This window comes from Octopus bimaculoides, chromosome 30, assembly GCF_046866305.1.
Source record: "Octopus bimaculoides isolate indiv1 chromosome 30, ASM4686630v1, whole genome shotgun sequence".
Classification (NCBI taxonomy): domain Eukaryota; kingdom Metazoa; phylum Mollusca; class Cephalopoda; order Octopoda; family Octopodidae; genus Octopus; species Octopus bimaculoides.
The window spans coordinates 8,523,996-8,547,347 of NC_142957.1; the positions used below are offsets into that span (position 1 = coordinate 8,523,996).

At 42.3% G+C, this 23,352-nt stretch overlaps 1 protein-coding gene across 1 annotated transcript; it reads left to right on the plus strand.

The window, feature by feature from the left end:
- Positions 1-227: 227 nt before the first annotated feature.
- Positions 228-20,869, plus strand: LOC106878284 (histone-lysine N-methyltransferase SUV39H2). The gene is made up of 7 exons (XM_089346267.1): positions 228-607; positions 993-3,037; positions 9,248-9,327; positions 10,914-11,771; positions 13,735-13,887; positions 16,173-16,302; positions 18,321-20,869. Exons 2-7 carry the CDS (start codon positions 2,866-2,868, stop codon positions 18,848-18,850), a joined length of 1,923 nt encoding a protein of 640 aa, XP_089202393.1. The 5' UTR covers positions 228-607; positions 993-2,865; the 3' UTR covers positions 18,851-20,869.
- The last annotated feature ends 2,483 nt before the right edge of the window (positions 20,870-23,352 follow it).

A 23,352-nucleotide genomic window follows, 5' to 3' on the forward strand; every position in this document is an offset into this window, starting at 1 on the left:
AGAGAATGGCAGATGTAATATACGAGAGGGAGGGGGAGGAAAAGAGCGCGCGAGAAAGTGAGAGTGATCTCCCCTTGTCACATTCAAGGAAGAACCACTTTTTCTTTCTCCCGCCTACTGTTGGTCACGTGCGTTTCGTCTCGACCAATGACGATCGAGTTGGCAGAAGAGTATGGCCGCGAACTTTTTGAATGTGTCCAACAGCTTCCTGCCAAGCTGACGGCGCCAGTTCGATCCCTGTCGAAGAAGTACACACAGCCAGGCGCCCAACCCCACCACTGACGCCGGCCGGCTTCCCACTTGCAACTGTGCGATTTCGTGTGGAATCGAACCCTTAGTACTGTATATAAATATATATATATATATATTTAGCTGTGTAGGTATATAGATGTAAGGACATCTATGTATATATATGTATGTATATTTCTATGTTAGGACGTGAACGAGAGCCGGATCGCACCAAGAAATAGTTGGAGAAAGAGAATTATATAGATGTAAGGACATCTATGTATATATATGTATGTATATTTCTGTTAGGATGTGAATGAGAGCCGGATCACACCAAGAAATAGCTGGAGAAAGAGAATACAACATAGGATACAAGCCGGTCAGTAATTTATATATATATATATATATACACACATATATACGTAGATACATAAATATATATGTATATAGATATACGCACACATGTACATATACATTCGTACACACGCAGATATATATATATATATATATATATACATGCAAACACGCATACACACACACATGTATACATCGATGTACACATGCATTCCCCATATATATATATATAATGGCTCTGTAAAAGATTTACAAAAGCGATCAGACAAAGCCGATCGTATTAATAATAATAATAATAATAATATTGATTAGGAAATTCCACCCCGAGACACACAGGAATATAGTTTTTAAGTTACACAGAAAAACAACGAAATCTTATATTTTTTTTTTCTTCTTTTCTTTCCTCGCAGTTACCCTGAAATTCGATCACGGATCACATTACATGGAACCACGGCCGCAACACGGAGGACATCTAGAAATGTACACAGACACATGGAGGATATAAATATATATAGACACACGGAGGATATATAGACATATATACTGACGCGCATATCTATAGATCTATACGATCACACATATCTATAGTTATATACAAACTTACATTCACACATAACTGTTGTTACATACATAGTCACACACATCTAGATATATATATATATATATATATATATATATATATATATATACACACACACATACACAGTAACACCAGCCGCGTGTCGTTTTCCTTTTCTCTCCGAGTGTTCCAACCTCTCCTCCTCTCCTGCACTCTACAACAATAATGGCACCAATCGTTCGGGAAATAAGAGGTGACAACAACAAGTCATAACAATTAGGACCATCGCTGTGTCCAACATCACAATTTTGTTCGCATCTTAATTAAACCAAACCGGACCTAAAGCATTTGTTTCTTAATTGACTTTTGGTTCTCCCTCCCTCCTTTATACTCCACGGATTATTAATTACACGGATATTGCTGTTGTGTGTAGGACATATATACGAAGTGCCTACGCCAATCGAGGCATACACATGTATATGAGCGAGTGTCTGAGTTCACCGAGACACACAGATAAACAGACACTTAAAAGCGAATATCTACGTCCATCGAGGTACGTACACACTTAAAAGCGGGTGTCTACGTCCATCGAGGCACATTACACGGACATATAAGTGCATGTCTACGTCCATCGAGGCACTACACATATATATGAGCTAGTGTCTACATCCACGGAGGCATACAGATACACAAACATCTAAGTTCACTGAGACTTAGCTACGCACAGACACAAGCAGGCGCCTACGTCCACCGAGGCACAGAGATCTACAAACAAAGCGGATGTTTAAATCGATCGAGTTACACAAATGTGCAGACACACAAGCGCATGTCTACGTCCATCGAGGCACCTACAGACTCTTGTAAACGGGAGTTCTCGTCCAGCGAGGCGTACAGACACACATACATTCACGGAAGCGAGTGTGTAAGTCCACCGAGGCACATAGTCAAACGCAAACATAACACAACCCCTCCCGGTGTTGAAACACTCGTTAATTTGGCTCCCAGCTGAATTGAAACCGAGATCGCTTTGATCAGAAAGAAGCGCATCACCATTTTTGACATCATCATCATCAACGTTGTCAATTAATTAATTAATTAATTAACCGGAACGAGCGCTACATTCTTTTGCCGCCCTTAATTGACCTCGAATATCCAGGCTTTCATTAACAACCACCACCGTCGTCGTCATTTAACGTTTAACATCAATCGCCATCGTCATCAACAGCATCATCATCATTATCGTCGTAATCCCAGCTTGATTGCGAGACCAAAACGGCTTTCTACACAAAGACCAAAACACCACGAGGAGTTTACACACCGCCAGTGACAATAACAGTAACAACCACTATTCTTTTTATTCTTCTTCTTCTTCTTCTTATTAGTTATTATTAGTTTTTACCACTACTGCTGCTATTATTATAATATCGGTATTTTACTATCATCTTCGTTTCGAGTTCAATTCCAAACCTCACCGGAAGTCACCGAAACAAGCATCTCCGACACAACATATTTGTACATACACACACAAACGCACGCATTCGTAAATACATTCCTATACATACATACATATATATACATACACATATACATACATGTTTTGAATCGGTTGGTATATAAAAAAAAGACAGGTTTGGGCCCTTGTGGCCCTCACCTAATCTAGCAATTGATTAAATCGATCAGTAACAATAATAATCCTGAAGAAAAAGGAAGAAGTGGAGGCGAGGATGCATCGCCAGGAAGACGACGTGCAGGTGCCTTGCCTGTCGGGGATTTTGGATCTGCAGAGAATGTGCCAAGAAGAGAACGTGAAGTTCTCATCGGAGACCAACAGATATTTGGTTTATCTAATGTTGAAGAAAGTCGGCCCCATGATGGCATCAAAGCTGCTAGACAGACGTGAGTTTGAATCTCGTTATTTCACATTCACTTTCTAAATATCTATGTTTGCATCTTGGAAACTATCTATATATCTCCCTGTCTATCTATCTATACATCTCCCTATCAAAATGGCTGTCTGTCTATCTATCTATCGGTCTATCTATTTCCCTATCTGTTTATCTATCGATCGATCTATCTCCCTATTTATTTGTCTATCTGTCTCCTTATCTATTTGTTTATCTATCTATCTCTGTCTATGTCTCCCTATCTATTTGTCTATCTATCTATTTATCTCCCTATCTGTCTATCTATCTATCTCCCTGTCTATATATCTGTCTATCTGCCTATCTATCTGTCTGTCTCTGTCTATCTCTGTCTCTCATTATGTCTGTCTATGCCTTTCTATTTCTATGTCTATCTCTGTGTGTATCTCTGTCTATCTCTATGACTATCTCTGTCTATCTCTTTGTCTGTCTGTGTCTATCTCTTAGTCTAATCTGTCTGTGTCTATCTCTTTGTCTGTCTGTCTATCTCTTTGTCTGTCTGTCTATCTCTATCTGTCTGTTTCTGTCAATCTCTGTCTATGTCTATCTCTGTTTATCTCTGTCCATGTCTATCTCTGTGTCTATCTGTCTGTGTCTATCTCTGTCTGAGTCTATCTCTGTCTGAGTCTATCTCTGCCTGTGTCTATCTCTGTTTGAGTCTATCTCTTTGTCTCTCTGTCAATGTTTATCTCTATCAATGTCTATCTATTCATCATCAATTTAAACCAGTGGTCTAGCATATTTTTAAAAAATCCAAAGATTTAAAAATTATATTACATTTAAAGAGATTGTCAAACCGTGGGCATGGGTTGGACAGTTTGACAAGATTCTATAAAGAGAGCATTTGTGCTCCAGTGTCTGCTTTAGCATGTTTTCTATAGCTTGATGCCTTTCCTAGCATGATACTGGTGCCACATTAAAAACACCCAGCAGTACACTCTGTCAGGTGGATGGCATTACGTAGGACATCCCGTCAAAGAAACCCAGGCAAAACAGACAATCAGGGCCGGGTGCAACTCTTGCTAAACCATCCAACACATGTCAGCATTGAAAATGGATGTTAAACGATGGTGCATCGGTGCTAGTGAAGTCACTGTGCAGCCTGCAAGACTAGGATGTCATTTGGCTGAGTGGTGGGCATTATGTCAAGGGATGAGAGTTTTGGGTGTGGAGAGGAGGTGAAGAGGGCAGAATAGAACAGGTTTGTTGCTGGAGAGGAGCTACATGTCTCCTTGCGTTATAGATGAGAGGGGGGTAGGAGGGAGTGGCCCAGGAGGGGGTGAAGCTGGAAAGGTAAAGATAGAGGGAGTGGGAGCAAGAAAACTGAAAGTGTGGGAGATTATTAGAAATAAGGAAAAAAAAGGGAGAGAGGGAAAAATATAAAGAATAGGAAGGAGGAAGAGTAGGTGACAACTGTAAAAATTGGGTACGGTTGACCAGAGATCACATATGTGCATGTGTGTGTGTGCATATATATATATATATGTGTGTGCATGTATATATATATATATATATGTGTGTGTGTGTGTATATATATATATGTGTGTGTGTGTGTGTTTATATATATGTGTATATATATATATATATATATATATATGTATGTATACATATGTGTATGTGGCTGTGTGGTAAGGAATTTGTTTCCCACATGGTTCAGTCCCACTGTGTGGCACCTTGGCAGTGAATTTGGTAGATGAAAACTAAAAGAAGCCTGTCGTGTGTGTGTTTGTTACTGTCTCCTAGTCTTGACATTGCATGATAGTTGTAAATGAGTGTCACTGTCATGTAAGCGGTGTCATTCGTTTCCAATCTTCCATGAAAACCGGTCTGGCCCTAGAGGGTGAAAAATATTATCTTGATTGCAAATAGGTGAGGATTGGTGAGAGGAAAGGGCATCCAGCCATAGACAAACCTGCCTCAACAAATTTTGCCCAACACATGGAAAAGTGGACATTAAAATGATGATGATGGTGGCGTGTTACAATCTGGATTGGCAGATGATTGGAAAGATGGCTTTTAGGAGATCCATCTTGCAGACTACATCAGCAAAGATTGACAGTAGTTTGAAAACGTCACAAGGTCTTCTGTGGCATACATTGGAAGATAAAGTTCTTGTATGGCATGAAAGGAAGAATCAGTGATCTTGGAGTCCTCTGACGCTAATGGTCTAACCATTTGCAACACTTAACTTGGCATCAGATGTGGTGTGGAATGGAGACAACTGCATTGGTATAGTCATGTGATATGTATGGATGTGGAGGGCTGTGTGAAGTGCCAACCTCTATCAGTGGAAGGAAGCTGTGGAAGAGGTAGACCCAGGAAGACATGGGGCGAGGTGGTGAAGCATGATCTTCAAATGTTGAGCCTTACTGAGGCAATGACTACTAACCAAAATCTTTGGCAATATTCTGTGCTTCAGAAGACCCGTCAAACCAAGTAAAATCCTAGTTGTGGCCATTGTTAGTGGCATGTTAAAAGCGCCTTTTGAGTGTTGGGCCTCACAGAGACAATGACAAATGACCGAGACCATCGGCAATATACTGTGCTTGAGAAGACACATCAAGCCAAGTGATGCGTTTGGCCCAGGAACCACTAATGAATGTACAGCACAATGGTGGTTCAAGAAATTTTGTAGCGGTGACGAGAGTCTTGGAGATGATAAGCGTAGTGGTTGGCCATTGGGTGTTGACAACGGTCACATAAGAGCCTTAGTTGAAGTCAATCTACGCATAACTGTTCGAGAGTTTGCTTCTGAATTAGACGTAATGTATACAATCTGCAACCGATTGGAAAAACAAAAATACTTGAGAAATGGGTGCTGCATGAATTGAACAGCAACCAAAAAAAACCCTGTTTTGAAGTGTTGTCTTTCCTTCTTTTACACAACAAGAATGACCTGTTCCTCGACCAGATTGTGACTTGCGATGAAAAGTGGATTTTTTTACGACAACCAGCGTCGCTCAGCTCAGTGGTTGGACGTCAATGAAGCTCCACGGCACTTCCTGAAGCCAAAGTTGCACCAAAAGAAGGTCATGGTGGGTCTGCGGCCGTTCTTATCCGTCAGAGCTTTTTGGATCCAGGCGAAACTGTTACGGCGGAAAAGTGCTGTCAGCAAATGGATGAAATGCATAAGAAACTCTGACAACAACAGCCAGCATTGGTCAATAGAAAGGGACCAATTCTTCTCCACGACAACACTCGGCCGCACATCGCACAACTGACCCTGCAGAAGTTGAACGAATTGGGCTACGAAACTGTGCCTCATCCGCCATACTCGCCAGACTTCTCGCCTACCGACTACCACTTTTTCAAGCATCTCGACAACTTCCTGCGTGAGAAATGCTTCAAAAACCAAGACGATGCCAAACATGCCTTCAACGAAAATTTGGGAAAATTTGGTAAGGATGACAACACTCGGCCGCACATCACACAACTGACCCTGCAGAAGTTGAACGAATTGGGCTACGAAACTGCCTCATCCGCCATACTCGCCAGACTTCTCGCCTACCGACTACCACTTTTTCAAGCATCTCGACAACTTCCTGCGTGAGAAATGCTTCAAAAACCAAGACAATGCCAAACACGCCTTCAACAAAAATTTGGGAAAATTTGGTAAGGATGACTGATGAGCTGGAAAGATGGCAAGAGACCAGTACATAAGCCTAAACTAAAGTTTAAGGATTGCCTTAAAAATGCTCTGATACAGAAAGGAATTGCAGCTGGTAATTGGGAGAGGGGGGCACAAGACCATGATGGATGGATAGTGCATGATGGTTGTTCAAGGTTTGAGAGGAAGAGAGTGAATTCGGAGGGGGCTTAGAATTGGGGTGGGGGAACCTGTGGAAAGTGAGAGAGTGTTGCTTTTTGTGTGTGTGGTTTGTGGGCGGAGGTGTTTGAGTCGTGCAAGCCTGGTGAGCCATCAAAATTTTCACAGAAATCAACCCATGATAAACAATGATGTGGCTGTTAAGATTCACAACAGAACATGTGTAAAATGTAGAAAGGTGTACCTCTCAGTTGGAGGTCTAAAATGACATGTTAAGTGAGTGCATATGGTGGCACCTGTTTCTCTTGCCAGCCAGCACAGTTGTCCAGTATGTAATAAAATGTATAAAAGCTTGGCCGGGCTTAAAAGCCACATAAGGGCATCACATGGCAACAATCATGAATCATTTCAGTAAGTCTTCTGGCAATGGCTTTTCTCGTGTAACGAGGATGCAGCTGTCATATATATACATGTATGTATATATAGATGTATGTATATATATATGGGCGAATTTACGAAAAAAAACAACAACAGATGAGGACAGGTGGTGTAAACAACAAAAGGATGTATTAGTTTAATGCTCAGAAATAGAGAAAGTCTTTAACGTTTCGAGCTACGCTCTTCAACAGAAAGAATACGGAGAAAAAAAATATGTATATAGATATATATATTCTTTTACTTGTTTCAGTCATTTGACTGTGGCAAAGCTGGAGCACCACCTTTAGTCAAGCAAATTGAGCCCAGAACTTATTCTTTGTAAGCCTAGTACTTAATCTATCGGTCTCTTTTGCCGAACCGCTAATTTACTGAGACGTAAGCACACCACTGTTGGTTGTCAAGCTATCTTAGGGGAACAAACACAAACATACAAACACACACACACACACATATATATGTACGACAGGCGTCTTTCAGTTTCCGTCTTATTGGAGGGAGAGGGGGTGGGTAGAGAAAGAGTTGAGGAGATGGCAGAAGGGTTAAGGTAGGGTGAGAAAATTATGTGGTGGTGGTGGTGGTGGTGGTGTTGCACACTGAAACAGACCACTCCTTCCCCACCTACCTCCCCCACTACCTACTCTGCCATTGTTTTAACCACAAAAAAAGGGATGGGGCAGGAAAAGAGTGGTGATGGTGGAGTGTGTGTGTTGCAGTAGTGTTGCCTACACACACTCACTCACACACTCAGCCACGCACTTTCACATGTGGCTATTACAACAGCCACGCATCCTCCCATGTTAAATTTTCATCAATTTGTTAACGACTATTTCATTAAAATCCATAATTAGTAATGTTAATAATAAGCCTTTCTACTGTAGACACAAGGCCTGGAATTTGAGGGGAGGGGCTAAGTCAATAATATCAAAACATCCCCCCCGTGCTCGAGTGGTGCTCATTTTATTGACCCTGAGAGGATGAAAGGCAAATTTGACCTCGGCAGAATTTGAACTCAGAACATAGATGGATGAAATACCGCTAGGTATTTTGCCGGGTGTGCTATCAATTCTGCCAGCTCACCGCCTTAATAATAATTATAATAATACTTTCTGCTAAAGGCATGAAGCCTGAAATTTTGGGGTAGAGGCTAGTTGATTATATTACCAACCACATGGTTCTGGGTTCAGTCCCACTGCATGGCACCTTGTTATGATTTTTGATGTTTGACAAATGATTGAGACCGTTAACAACACTCTGTGGTTGAGTAGAAGACCCATCAAGCCAAGTGAAATCATAATCGTGGCAGGTACTGGTGTTACAAAACTGGCACATAAAAGCATCCATTACACTCTCAAAGTGGTTGGCATTAGGAAGGGCATCCATCTGTAGAAGCAATGCCAAATCAGACTGGAGTCTGGTGCAGCCCCTCAGCTTATCAGTCCTGGTCAACCCGTCCAAGCCATGCTAGCATGGATAACGGACGCTGAGTGGCTGTGTGGTAAGTAGCTTGCTTACTAGCCACATGGTTCTGGGTTCAGTCCCACTGCGTGGCACCTTGGGCAAGTGTCTTCTACTATAGCCTTGGGCCGACCCAAGGATTTTGTAGACAGAAACTGAAAGAAGCCCGTCGTGTATATATATATATATATATGTATGTTTGTGTGTCTGTGTTTGTCCCGCCAACATCGCTTGACAACCGATGCTGGTGTGTTTACGTCCCCGTAACTTAGCGGTTTGGCAAAAAGAAACCGATAGAATAAGCACTAGGCTTACAAAGAATAAGTCCTCGGTTTGATATATCTTCAACTAAAGGCGGTGCTCCAGCATGGCCACAGTTAAGTGACTGAAACCAGTAAAAGAGTATACATACATACATCTATATGTACACATGGCAATTTTGGTGTTGGTGTTTGTGGTGTTGATGGTGATAACAGCTGTTGTTGTTGTTAATTATTTTTTTCCTCCCTTTTCTTCTTCCTCCAGTGATGGAAAGCGGTGAGATCCTGTGGGACAAAGATGAAAAATATGAAGTGGAAGCTGTAGTGGATCACACAGATGATGAGGTAGGGGCGTTCATTCATTCATTCTCACTTAACTTCTTCCTTCACCCCCCCCCCCATCCCCATCTCTTCACTCCTTGCTCACCCAAGTCCTAACTGTTAGATCACATCATCATCGTCGTTTAATGTCCGCTTTCCATGCTAGCATGGGTTGGACGATTTGACTGAGGACTGGTGAAACCAGATGGCTGCACCAGGCTCCAATCTGATTTGGCAGAGTTTCTACAGCTGGATGCCCTTCCTAACGCCAACCACTCCGAGAGTGTAGTGGGTGCTTTTACGTGCCACCGGCATGAAGGCCAGTCAGGCGGTACTAGCAACGGCCACGCTCAAAATGGTGTATTTTATGTGTCACCCGCACAAGAGCCAGTCCAGGGGCACTGGAAAAGATCTCGCTCGAAAATCCTTACACATGTCACGGGCAGATATAAATATTTACTTCAGCCCTACCCTACCCCATTTCTGTGTACCCCTCCGTCACTGATGAATTTGGCATTTATGTAGGCATGGGACAAGGTGGTTGGGGCTAAATCTTCAAATGCTGGGCCTCGAAGAGGCAATGACGAGAGACCAAGGCCTTTGGCGATGTGCTGTGCTTGAGAAGACCTCTCAAGCCGAGTGAGATCGTAGTCGTGGCTGATGCCAGTGTCGTGTGACTGGCCTGTTAACAGCACCGGTCAAACATTGGGTGATATGCTGCGCGTGTGATGACCTGTTGACCCGAGTGAAGCAATACACCATGCTTGTGTAGACCTGTCGAGTCAAGTGAGACCGCAGTCATGGCCGATGCTGGTGTGTTTATGTCCCCCGTAACTTAGCAGTTCGGCAAAAAGAGACCGTTAGAAGAGAATACTCCATTCTTCTGTCTGAATCATCTCCACTGATAATTTGCACTAACGTTGTGATATAACTCTTCCAAAGGCGGCACTCCAAAGTGCGATGGACATAATGGTTTTTGAAACCCCTTATGTCATGGCTCACTTGCCACTGATTTTCTCAGACTTCTGTGGAAAACTTTCCAATACCATAGGCATAGGAGTGGCTGTGTGGTAAGTAGCTTGCTTACGAACCACATGGTTCCGGGTTCAGTCCCACTGCGTGGCACCTTGGGCAAGTGTCTTCTACTATAGCCTCGGGCCGACCAAAGCCATACTGGAGCACTGCCTTTTAGTCGAAGAAATCGACCCCCCAGGAATTATTCTTTGTAAGCCTAGTACTTATTCTATCGTTCTCTTTTGCCGAACTGCTAAGTTACAGGGACGTAAACACACCAGCTGAGGCTATAGTAGAAGACACTTGCCCAAGGGTGCCACGCAGTGGGACTGAACCCAGAACCATGTGGTTGGTAAGCAAACTGCTTACCACACGGCCACTCTTGAGACAATTGTTGGATTTTTAAAAGGTGTGATCTAAAATAAAGATATGATTTTCTTTGTACATGTTATTGATTGTTGTGTGTGTGTATGTATGTATGTATGTATGTATCTATCTATATATATATATGTGTGTGTGTGTGTAAATGCACACATGGTTATGCATCATTTTAATTGATCAACGAGTGTTTAATTGTTTTCATTTGTCTATTGTAGGATGTGAATTATTATTACATCAAATGGAAAGGCTGGAGTAGCGAGTTCAATACCTGGGAGCCTGAGGCTAACCTGGAATGCCACGAACTGATCGACGAATACCACAGAAAAAGAGCTGCTCTGAAGTCGCGCAAACGATCCACCCCTGACAACCGCAACTCTGGGGACGTGGTGAACAAACGACGGCGCGTGGAAGAGCTTTTCGACAAGCTGTTCCGATCTCCCGTCCACGAACGGATCACGCCGATGCAGATTATGTCGCTAACCACAGTGAAACACGGCGGCGCAAACAAGATCATCAAGGGCCTCATGATGTGCAAGGACCGGAAACCCAGGCGCATTCGACACAATAATTACAACAACACCAAGAGCAAACACTACAAGCAGACAAAACACGTGGTGCAGATGGCGCTGAAGGAATGGCAGGACAAGTTGAATGCTGTCTGCGCCGATCCTTCGCCCATATGTGTCGAGAACTTAGTCGACCTTGAAGGGCCACCCGAGAACTTCGAATACATCAACGACTACAAAGCGATGGAGGGCATCGACATCCCTCAGGATCCCCTCGTGGGGTGCGAGTGCACGGACTGTTACAGCGAGCGAAAGTCATGCTGCCCGGCCAACTGCGGCACGGAGTTTGCATACTATCGCGGGAAGCGACTCAGGGTGGGACGCGGTGTCCCCATATACGAGTGCAACCGGCGGTGTAAGTGCGGGCCCGAGTGCCCAAACCGGGTGGTTCAGCAGGGTCGCAAGTTCAAAGTGTGTGTCTTCCGCACATCCAACGGGCGCGGATGGGGCGTGAAAACTGTTCAAAAAATTAAACGAGGATCTTTTGTGATGGAATACGTTGGTGAGGTATGTTCATATGTTTCTTACTCTTTTCACTGTTGTTTCATTAGTTTTTTGTGTAACCTACTGCTTGTGCCATGCTTTTTTTTAGTCAGCCAGCGAAATTAATATTGCTCAGGTCAAAATTGAACTCAAAATCTTGGGGTTAGTAGCCCATGCTCTTAACCACTAAGCCATATGCCCGTGGGCATATGGCATAGTGGTTCGAAATTTCTGGAATTTACACAGTTGTTGGAGGTTCTTAAGTTCATCATCATCGTCGTTTAACGTCCGCTTTCCATGCTAGCATGGGTTGGACGATTTGACTGAGGACTGGTGAAACCAGATGGCTACACCAGGCTCCAATCTGATCTGGCAGAGTTTCTACAGCCGGATGCCCTTCCTAACGCCAACCACTCAGAGAGTGTAGTGGGTGCTTTTTACGTGCCACCCGCACGAAGGCCAGTCAGGCGGCACTGGCAACGATCTCGCTTGAAAATCCTACGAAGGCCAGTCAGCATGGAAAGCGGATGTTAAACGACGACGACGATGATGATGACTGCCACAATCCATTAATACATTCTAATACCAAACTGGGAACTGGCCCTTTCATCAGGGAAAAATATCTTCACCAAAGAGGTTCCACATTCTGGTAATCCATCAATATTACAAGGAAAGACTTGAATTCCTTCTACACTCTACGATGGACATTATTCTGGATCCCTTTTTATAATTTCTAGTCACCTTGTTATGTATACATTCATATTTTCTTCATATGCTTTCATATGCATTGTTCTTTACAGGTTTTTCACATGTGTTTATATGTGTATACCTTTGGGTTTTGAGTTCTGAATACAACCGGTATTCTAATGTATTTATTTATGTTCAACGGTGTGAATATATGGGGGACGATATAAAGTTGTTCGCCCAATTCTGATGTTTATTTTTTAACTACTGAGTTAATATTTATATATATTGACCAAGACCTTTGGAAATGTGCTGTGCATGAGAAGACCCGGCAAGCCAAGTGAGATCGTTGCCAGTGCCCCTGGACTGGCTCTTGTGCGGGTGGCACATAAAAGACACCATTTCGAGCGTGGCCGTTTTCGTGCAGGTGACACGTAAAAGCACCAACTACACTCTCTGAGTGGTTGGCGTTAGGAAGGGCATCCAGCTGTAGAAACTCTGCCAATTTAGATTGGAGCCTGGTGTAGCCATCCGGTTGCACCAGTCCTCAGTCAAATCGTCCAACCCATGCTAGCATGGAAAGCGGACGTTAAACGACGATGATGATGATGATGATATGTATATATGATTTATGGGCCCGGTTTCTCGGTTTCTATGGCATATGTATTCCCCCTCCAGCATGGCCGCAGTCAAATGACGGAAACAAGTAAAAGAGGAAGTTTGCGGGTTTTTCTCATATCGAAGTTTGATAAGCTGAAAAAAAGTTATTTCATAGTTCACAGCTCGCAACTAGGGTTGCTATATATGCAAATAAGGATCCAAATTGAGGGAATGGAGCAGATAGAGTCCAGGCTAGATGTGTTCCCTTGCTAGCAGGACCTTGGAAGTAGTAATTACTCAATGAGGGGGCACTCAGCTTGCTATTCATCAGGCTATGTTTATATTTGTGCAGTCGGAGGTTGTGATATCAGTTTGGCTATCATAGCTAAAACTGATACACAGGTTACAGTTGACACAACTTTCAGATACCACGAGCAATGTTACAACTTTTGTCCAACACACACACACACACACACACACACACACACACACACATCATTCAGTGTTGACTGTCGGGACGAAGGAGTACTCATTACTATGGTAAATAAGAAAGTATTTCATTTTGGTCGAGTCAGTCCGTTGCTGCTCTGAGTTTCAGCTGTGGGCGCATAAGTGATCGTGAAGACGTGGTTTCAATTCCTGGAGCAGGCAGGCAGCATTTGCTATTCCCTTTCTCTATTTCCTTCTTTCTTTTCTTTCCCAGGTAATAACAAACGAAGAGGCAGAGAGACGAGGCAAACGTTACGATGCTGAGGGTCGAACCTACCTGTTTGACTTAGATTACAACGATGGCGATTGCCCGTTCACAGTGGATGCTGGTTACTATGGAAACGTGTCGCATTTTGTGAACCATTCGGTGAGTTCCCTAATTTTATGGCATAATGAGGCTTTTGGGTGTCAGGTTTGTTTTAATTACAGGTGTGCTATCTTATGTTGGTCGTTAGTAGAAATAGTCTGTCCTGATAATTAAGGTTTTATACTTTGTTATGTTGCACATAAATAGAAATAATCTGTCCCACTAATTAAGGTGTTATAACCTTGTATGTTGGACGTTAGTAGTAAAAGTGTCCTGCTAATTAAGGTGTTATACCTTGTTGGACATTAATAGAAATAGCCTCTGCTTCTAATTAAGGTGTTACACCTTGTTACGTTGGACGTTAGTAGAAATAGTCTGTTCTAATTAATGTTTGATAGGTTGGTATGTATTTCTTTATTGCCTACAAGGGGCTACACACAGAGGGGTCAAACAAAGACAGACAAAGGGATTAAGTCAATTAGATCGACCCCAGTGCGTAACTGGTACTTATTTAATCAACCCCAAAAGGATGAAAGGTAAAGTCGACCTCGGCGGAATTTGAACTCAGAATGTGGCGGCAAACGAAATACCGCTAAGCATTTCGCCCGGTGTGCTAACGTTTCTGCCAGCTCACCGCTTTATGTTTGATAGGTTAGTATATTCACCATCATCATCCATTGTCCATGCTGGCATGGATTGGACGGTTTAACCAGGGCTGATAAGCTGAGGGGGCTGCACCAGACTCCAGTCTGATTTAGCGTAGTTTCTACAGCTGGATGCCCTTCCTAATGCCAATGATGCCAATGCTAACAGACTGACCATTTATCGGTTGGAGATAAAATGCAGTGAAATCACAGAAACTAATATATAGCAATTAAACCTTGGGAGAGGCATTATGCCGGTAATAAACACACGCACTGGTTCAGTCCTTTATTAATTTATAAACAGTATATAATTTTTTTGTTAAATTATTTCATTGCACTCTTGCAATCTCTTCACTAACTTGTCTCTCCACTTCCATTTATTTTGAATGTATGATCTGGCGTTGTTTTGGCGTTGTTTCGAAACTGGAGAGACAAGTTACTGAAGAGATTGCAAGAGTGCAATGAAATAATTTAACAAAAAAACTATATAAATTAATAAAGGACTGAACCAGTGCGTGTGTTTATTACCGGCATAATGCCTCTCCCAAGGTTTAATTGTATTTCTTTCAACACACGTATCCACATCAAGAATCTTGCACACGAAACACACATACGAAATATATAGCAGTTAATAAGAAAATGTGTGTGTTCTGTAATACCTTGCTTTATGAGACCCCGGGTTTATGAGTTTCATTTTACAAGCACGAGGTCCAAATTTTGAACAAGGTGCAAATGTTTCTCCTACCATAACATGCTCCTTCTTGTTACTGAGAAATTTACAGAGAGCAACAAAAACAAAAAAAAGCTTCTTCTAAGCAAACAACTCGACTCGTTTTTTAAAAAGGAATCTACAAGTCTGTCTATGAGTGCTTGTGAATTGGCGATCACATCTACAAGTGATGGCGTGTGTGCGAGTCTAGTGTGACTGAAAGTGATTCAGAAAACGATTATAATAATAATAATATATTTTTTATTATCAATAATCTTGACATTCTTTTTACTTTACATAAAATATTCTTTACATTTTATTGTTGCTTTATTGCCATTTATTCATGAGTGTTCATCCTCATCATCATCGTCGTTTAACGTCCGCTCCTCCATGCTAGCATGGGTTGGACGATTTGACTGAGGACTGGTGAAACCAGATGGCTGCACCAGGCTCCAATCTAATTTGGCAGAGTTTCTACAGCTGGATGCCCTTCCTAACGCCAACCACTCAGAGAGTGCAGTGGGTGCTTTTACGTGTCACCCGCACGAAGGCCAGTCAGGCGATACTGGCAACGGCCACGCTCAAAATGGTGTATTTTATGTGCCACCCGCACAAGAGCCAGTCCAGGGGCAATGGCAATGATCTCTCTCGAAAGTCCTTACACATGTCGCGGGCACAGAGTGTTATAAATTTTATTAGTGAAATATTTTTCTGGGAATGAATTACGACTTACAACATTGCTACTATGGGAAATTATTTCTCTGCTTCACGAGTTTTCGCTTTGCAATCAGTCTCTGGGAATAAATTAACTCGTATATCAAGGCATTAGTGTATTTCAAATTGATCCTTACAATGTCTGGTGTGATGTTTAAACTCAAAAGAAAGCTATGGGATTCTTGTAAATCTTTTCACTACTAACACACACATGAATGGTTGTTGACGCTGATGCCACCGTTGACCCAACCTCATTATCTTCCGTCTTTCATCCACAGTGTGACCCCAATTTGGAAGTGTTCGGTGTGTGGATTAACACCCTTGATCCACGCTTACCTCGGATTGCTTTGTTTGCCAAACGAGATATTGCTAAGGGAGAGGAGTTGACCTTCGACTACATGATGACAGGTAAGTGTTTCTTCACGCACACACACACACATGGTTGATCCAAACAACTAGATATAGCAGCTAAATGTCTCTCAGCTTGCACACCAGAGAAAAGGGGTACATTACATGGTAAAACTGTTTTGGTTATAGCTCTGTAGGGTCAGAATTGACCTGAGTTTAAACACCAACAAGGAAAGACACATTAGGTAATGTAGTCCTAGATACACTATGTCTTAAAAGACAGGATGGTCACAGCTGGAACGTCTTTGATTGTAGGTCTGCTGCATCAGGACTGACCTGGGGCTAAACAAAAGAAACAAGGAAGAGCACATTGGATAATGTAGTCCTAGATACACTACGTCAAAATTAAAGACAGGATGGTCACAGTTGGAGCATCTTTGATCACAGGTCTACTGGATCAGGACTGACCAGGGGCTAAACAACAACAACAACGTAGGACACATTAGATAATGTAGTCCTAGATACACTATGCCTGAATAAAAGACAGGATGGTCACAACTGGAACAATTTAGCCTTTAAGTATCAGTGTTTAGCTGTGGTTTCATGCTGTGAAGTGAAAGATAAAGATGAAGATGTCTCTCCCTGGATAAGGCACTAGTCTATCACATGTTAACACTCCACCAGATGATCTGATACCTATTCTCTCCCTCAACATGGCTAGATGTGAACTGAGATTAATGTAGAATATAGTGTTTTATCAGAGACAGATTGTGATGTGAGATAAATCTCCTCCTGGATAAGGCCCCAGTCTATCACATGTTAACACTCCACCAGATGATCTGATACCTATTCTCTCCCTCAACATGGCTAGATGTGAACTGAGATTAATGTAGAATATAGTGTTTTATCAGAGACACATTGTGATGTGAGATAAATCTCCTCCTGGATAAGGCCCCAGTCTATCACATGTTAACACTCCCCCAGATGATCTGGTACCTATTCTCTCCCTCATCACAGGTAAACGCTCAGCAGAAGAGGGATGCAGAGGACGAGCTTGTATGCAAGATAAATAATGATTTTACTTAGCTTTACATGTCTTCTCAAGCATAGCAAAGCGCCAGGAATCTCAGTCCCCCTGTCATCCTGTCTGTGAGGCCCCAATGTCTGAAGATCCTTTCTCACCACTAAATCCTACATCTTCCTCGGTCTACCCTACATATTCATTCAGCATGTAAATTGGCCGTATCTCACCTAAATATTCTAAATATTCTTACATTGTAAGGCAAGATGTCCCCTCCCCCGCCTCCTCCCACTTTCACATTTGACGTGGTGTCACCGCTGCCCCCTCACACATGATTTTGATGTATGCCCCCCTTCACACCTGAATTGATGTCTCCTCTCTCACACATGATTTGATGTGTCCCCCTCCCTTCACACCCAACATGATGTCACCCCTGCTTTTTACATTTGACATGATGCCCCACCCACGCTTCATATCTGACGCGTCACCCCCTACCCCCATTCACACCTGATATGATGTATTCCCCATTCACACTCGACATGATGTCACCCCTGCTTCACATCTGACATACCACCCCTACCTCCTTTACACCTTTGTTGGCACTCTGTCGCTTCCGACGTCGAGGGTTTCCAGTTGATCCGATCAACGGAACAGCCTGCTGCTCGTGAAATTAACGTGCAAGTGGCTGAGCACTCCACAGACACGTGTACCCTTAACGTCGTTCTCAGGGAGATTCAGCGTGACACAGTGTGACAAGGCTGACCCTTTGAATTACAGGCTCAACAGAAAACAGGAAGTAAGAGTGAGAGAAAGTTGTGGTGGAAGAGTACAGCAGGGATTGCCACCGTCCCCTGCCGGAGCCTTGTGGGGCTTTAGGTGTTTTCGCTCGATAAACACTCACAATGCCCGGTCTGGGAATCGAGACCACGATCCTACGACCCAGAGTCTGCTGCCCTAACCACTGGGCCATTGCGCCTTCACACCTAACAAATCTATAAAAAAAAACTGTTTGTTTGTTTGTTTGTGTTTATTTAATTTGTTGCATTCTCCTTTGCAGTCGATGCCAACCAATCAGCATTCAACACTTCTACTTCCTCTGCAATGGCCGACCCCTCGTCCCCGGGGGCCAACAAGGGCGACGACCACACGAACGAACCCGTCAAGAAGTTGCCCAGCCGCATGGGGCTGCTCTCTCACACAACAGATTGCCATGGAAACGACACCGCCACCACCACCACCGCAAACAACAACAACAACAACAACAACGACGAGGAAAGTTCCACTATCCCTGCGGCAGTGGCGGCGGCTGCGGCCCCCACAGGCCTAGCCGAGCCCCCAGCGGCCAACTCTGACAACTCACAAGTCACGCAGCCTCACGACAACATGAATGGAACGGGTGACGATGACAACAGCAGTTCAACAGAAGCCGTCGCCAACACTGTAGACAATGCTTCTCTCCCCGAGGGCCAAGGCAGTGAGGCCCCTACTACGCTACCTCGCAACGACGCCAAGATAACAGAGGACGGGAAACAATATCGCATTGTGTGCCAGTGCGGTGCAGCAAACTGCAGGAAATACCTGTTTTAACAGTGCCAGGCGGTGCATAGTGCACTGACATAACCACATACCTATATTTATATATATGTATACATACATTCATACACACATACACACATACATACATACATGCATACATATACGATCAGACAGATTCCGAAGATACTGGGGGATGGTCTGCATTGGAAAGACTCGCATATAGTAAAATGGATAAACAGAGTGCAGTGAACTTGTAGTGAGGCATGGAAAATCCAACATTTCGTGGAGTGTTCTTCTCCTGCTTCCCAACCGCATGGTTCCAGGTTCAGTCCTACTGTGTGACACCTTGGGCAAGTTGTCTTCTATTATAGCCTTGGGAGTAGATTTGGTAGACAGAAACTGAAAGAAGCCTGTCGTATATATATATATATGTGTGTGTGTGTGTGTGTGTGTGTGAGACTGTGTTTGTCCCCCATCATCGCTTGACAACTGGTGATGGTGTGTATACTTTCCTGTAACTTAGTGGTTTGGCAAAAGAGACCAATAGAATAAGTATCTGGCTTGAAAAAAAAAAAATTACTGGGGTTTGATATTCATTTTGGCTAAAAATTCTTCATGGCGTTACCCCCCCCCCCCCCCCCCCAGCTTGGCCGCAGTCTATTGACTAAAGCAAGTAAGACAGAAAAGGAGAGACAAGAGAGTTTTCCCTGTTCTAGGTTGCAGCCAGTTTTTTTGACCTCAACTCGGACAATGTAAAGCTCTGCTTTCTCCAATTTATTTCTCTCCTGTCAATGTTCCTCCGAAGGAGGACTCAATCTGAAATGTCGGATCTTGCGTCCCTGCAGCAAGATCAATGAACTCTTTTTGTATCGATTTTATTGCATAAGACATACACAGATATACATACATTGATACATTTCTACATCAATGTTTATATACATAATGGGTGAGCTGCCAGAAATTCTTTACAGCTGTTTCGCTTAACCACAAAGCATTAATCACGGGTTCTTCATAAAAGATTCCAAAATTTGCAATAAAACATCACTTCGTTAAATAGGTCTCCATTAATATTAATTAAAATGGTTAGCTGGCAGCATCATTACCATACTGAACAAATTGCGTTTCTTCCAACTTTATGTCCGAAGTTAAAATGCTGCCATGGTCAACTTTGCCTTTCATCCTCGCAGGGTCAATAATATAAGCACCAGCTGAACACAGAGATCGATGTTACTGATATAGAACCTCCCCTGAAATTGCTGACCTTGTGCTAAAATTTGAAATTAATGTTAATTAAAATAGGGTAAAAAGAAAAATCCTAGAAAATTAATGATGGTCTTCATTAAGAAACGATATCAATATTAAGTTTGAATTATTGGGGAAAATTAGACACTGCAAGAATAGAATGTGGCATTTTGTAGGATTGGTCCGTAGAGGGTGGAAGATATGGGTAAAAACCATTGTAGGATTGATTGGGCAGGGTGATGTGATTGTTGAGTAAAAGGTGTTGCTTAAGGCAATGAGGTGATGAAGGAGAAGAATGAAAACGTAGATAGGATATGTATTGATACATCTTTTATGCAACCCCAGAAGGAAATAATGGTTAAAAGTTACGGACGAGGGTAAGAGGTGATTGAAGGCAGCGAGCTGGCAGAAACGTTAGCACGCCGGGCGAAATGCTTAGCGGTATTCTGTCTGCCGCTACGTTCTGAGTTCAAATTCTGCCGAGGTCGACTTTGCCTTTCATCCTTTCGGGGGCCGGTTAAATAAGTACCAGTTACACACTGGGGTTGATATAATCGACTTAATCCGTTTGTCTGTCCTTGTTTGTCCCCTCTGTGTGTAGCCCCCTTCTGGGCAGTAAAGAAATAAGAGGTGATAGAAACAAAAGGTGCAGTACATCAAACAGCCATGATGTAGGGAGGATGGGTGCAGCAAGGTGGATAGATAAAATAACCACAAAGAGATATAATAAAAAAGGACAGGAAATGTATAGATACATCTCTTTTACAACCTCCGAAAGAAATTACAAATTAATGTTTAGGTGAGGGCACAAGGTGGTTGGACGGTAGATAGGTACAATACATCAAACAGCCATGATGTAAAATTGTTGGCATGCAATGGTTAAATTATTGCATGCCAACAGGAGGCAGGAAAGGTAGATGGACGGGTAAAATACATCAAACTACCACAAAGTGATACAGTCAGGATAAAATATTGTGTGAGAAGGATGATGGGGAGGTGGGTAAGTACAATACATTAGATGCTTACATATGTGTACTGTTAGAATGACGGGGTTAAGAGAATTGTAGAGAATGGAACAGGAATAGATTTTGGGGTGGCAGAAAAGTGCAAGGCGTGTTGGGATCATACATACAATTACTTATCCATCCATACATATATATACACACACACAACCATGCATACAATCTTCTATGTACGCACACACACACACATTTATATATATATATTGCATGGCTCAGTGGTTAGGGCGTCGGACTCACAGTCATGAGGTAGTGAGTTCGATTCCCAGACCGGGCTGTGTGTTGTGTTCTTGAACAAGACACTTTGTTTTCACGTTGCTCCAGTTCACTCAGCTATAGAAATAAGTTGCGACGTCACAGGTGCCAAGCTGTATCGGCCCCTTTGCCTTTCCCTTGGACAACATTGGTGGCGTGGCGAGGGGAGGTTGGTATGCATGGGCGACTGTTTGGTCTTCCATAAAACAACCCAGACTTGTGCCTCGGAGGGGAACTTTCTAGGTGCAATCCCATGGTCATTCGTGACTGAAGGGGGTGTCTTTATCCTTTATATATATATATATATATATATAAAAAAACATTTGCTTTAATTTTCCTTCCTATCTTTACGACAGAAAACGAAGTTTATGAATCTAATGAGGAAACTTTGCACAGCAAACACAAAAGTTAATATTCACTTTGATGAATGGTAAAAAAAAAAAAAAACCAAATGTAGCCAACTTGTTTACTGAGACAAGTGAGGCTGGTTGAGTTCATTCCACTCTTGCAGCAGTGTGGACCTTTGAGAGCTTTTCCTATGGAATCGTCTTGTTATCGTTCTGCCAAAGTAGTATGAAAATTGGTTTTTGGCAAATATCAGGGAATCCAGCTCACCTCTGCACGCAAACATACACAGGGGTACAAACACACATACCTACATACAGACACACCCAAGCACATATATATATATATATATATATATATATATATATATATATATATATATATATATATATATATATATATATATATATACTTACACACACACACTTAGATATATACACCCTGTTTCTCCTACCGCTCTAAGAATGAGTGGGGGGGGCTGGTGTAATCATTTTTTTTTTTTAAAGGACTGCAACAACAACAACAACATTGATGGTTATTATTAATTAATTATTATGGAAACAACAATAATAATAATAATAATGATAAATTTGAGAGGCCTTTTTTTAATTTTTAAAAAAAAATCATTTATTATATTGCGTGCTTGGTGGCGGCAGCGATGTTTTTGTGGATGGATGTGGGAGGGGGCGACCTTTTGTTGGATAAGAAATTTTTAAAATTTACAAACCTTGCCAACCCACCAGCAATTCCCTCACCTTTGACTCCTGAAATCCCCACTCCCTCCCCCCCCAACAATGAGGCCTTCTCTGTCCCCCACTCCCAATCCCCCCCAATTTCCTTCTGTCTCAAGAACTAATTGTTATGTACAAAAGATACTTTCTCTCTCTCTTTTAATTTTTTTTTTTTTCAGGAACTAAAAAAAAAAAAAAGTGCCTCCTCTGCTGTCTCTTCCTTCTCCTGAAAAAACAAAAAAAAACAACAACAAAAAAACACTGCTACTGCTACAACTACTACTATTAATTACAAACACAAATACCACCACCACCACCACCGCCACCACCACCACCATCACCAATATTACTACTATTATTAATATTCTACATGTTTATTTTATTTTATTTTTTTTTCCGTTCTTTTTTTTTTTAAATAAATGTGTTTTAAATACATTTTTCAGAATCTTCATTTTGTCATCATCATCATCATCATCATCACCATTGCTATCGCCGCCTTCATCATCATCATCACTAGCATCGTATATAGTTTGAATGATCTTAATGTAAAGCATTACTGCTGCAGTTGTATGTATCGACTTCACATACGACAGTGATGTGTGTAGAGTTGACCTCACCTGTATTTTGTGCCACATAAAAAGCACTAAGTCCACTCGGCTGAGTGGTTGGCGTTAGGAAGGGCATCCAGCTGTAAAACCCCTGCCAAAACAGTTACAGAAGCCTAATGCAGGCTTCTGCCTGGCCGGCTCTCGTGAAACTGTCCCACCCATGCCAGCATAGGTGGCAGACATTAAACGATGATATACATACATATATAGATTAGCTATATTTTTGAATAGAATTGATTTTCGATAGTTTTAATCGATTTAAATTTCTTTCTATTTGAAAATTGGTTATGAAACACGTGTAGTAATTTTATTATCTTGATCTTATGATATTTACTTTGCATTATATTATACTC

What these genes read in the sequence shown, in the direction of transcription:
- LOC106878284 (XM_089346267.1), top strand. Translation starts at nt 2,866, where the DNA reads ATGCATCGCCAGGAAGACGACGTGCAGGTGCCTTGCCTGTCGGGGATT. An exon ending in CGCATTTTGTGAACCATTCG is followed by an intron (nt 13,888 to 16,172) that starts GTGAGTTCCCTA and finishes TTTCATCCACAG; the next exon opens with TGTGACCCCAATTTGGAAGT. An exon ending in CTTCGACTACATGATGACAG is followed by an intron (nt 16,303 to 18,320) that starts GTAAGTGTTTCT and finishes TCTCCTTTGCAG; the next exon opens with TCGATGCCAACCAATCAGCA.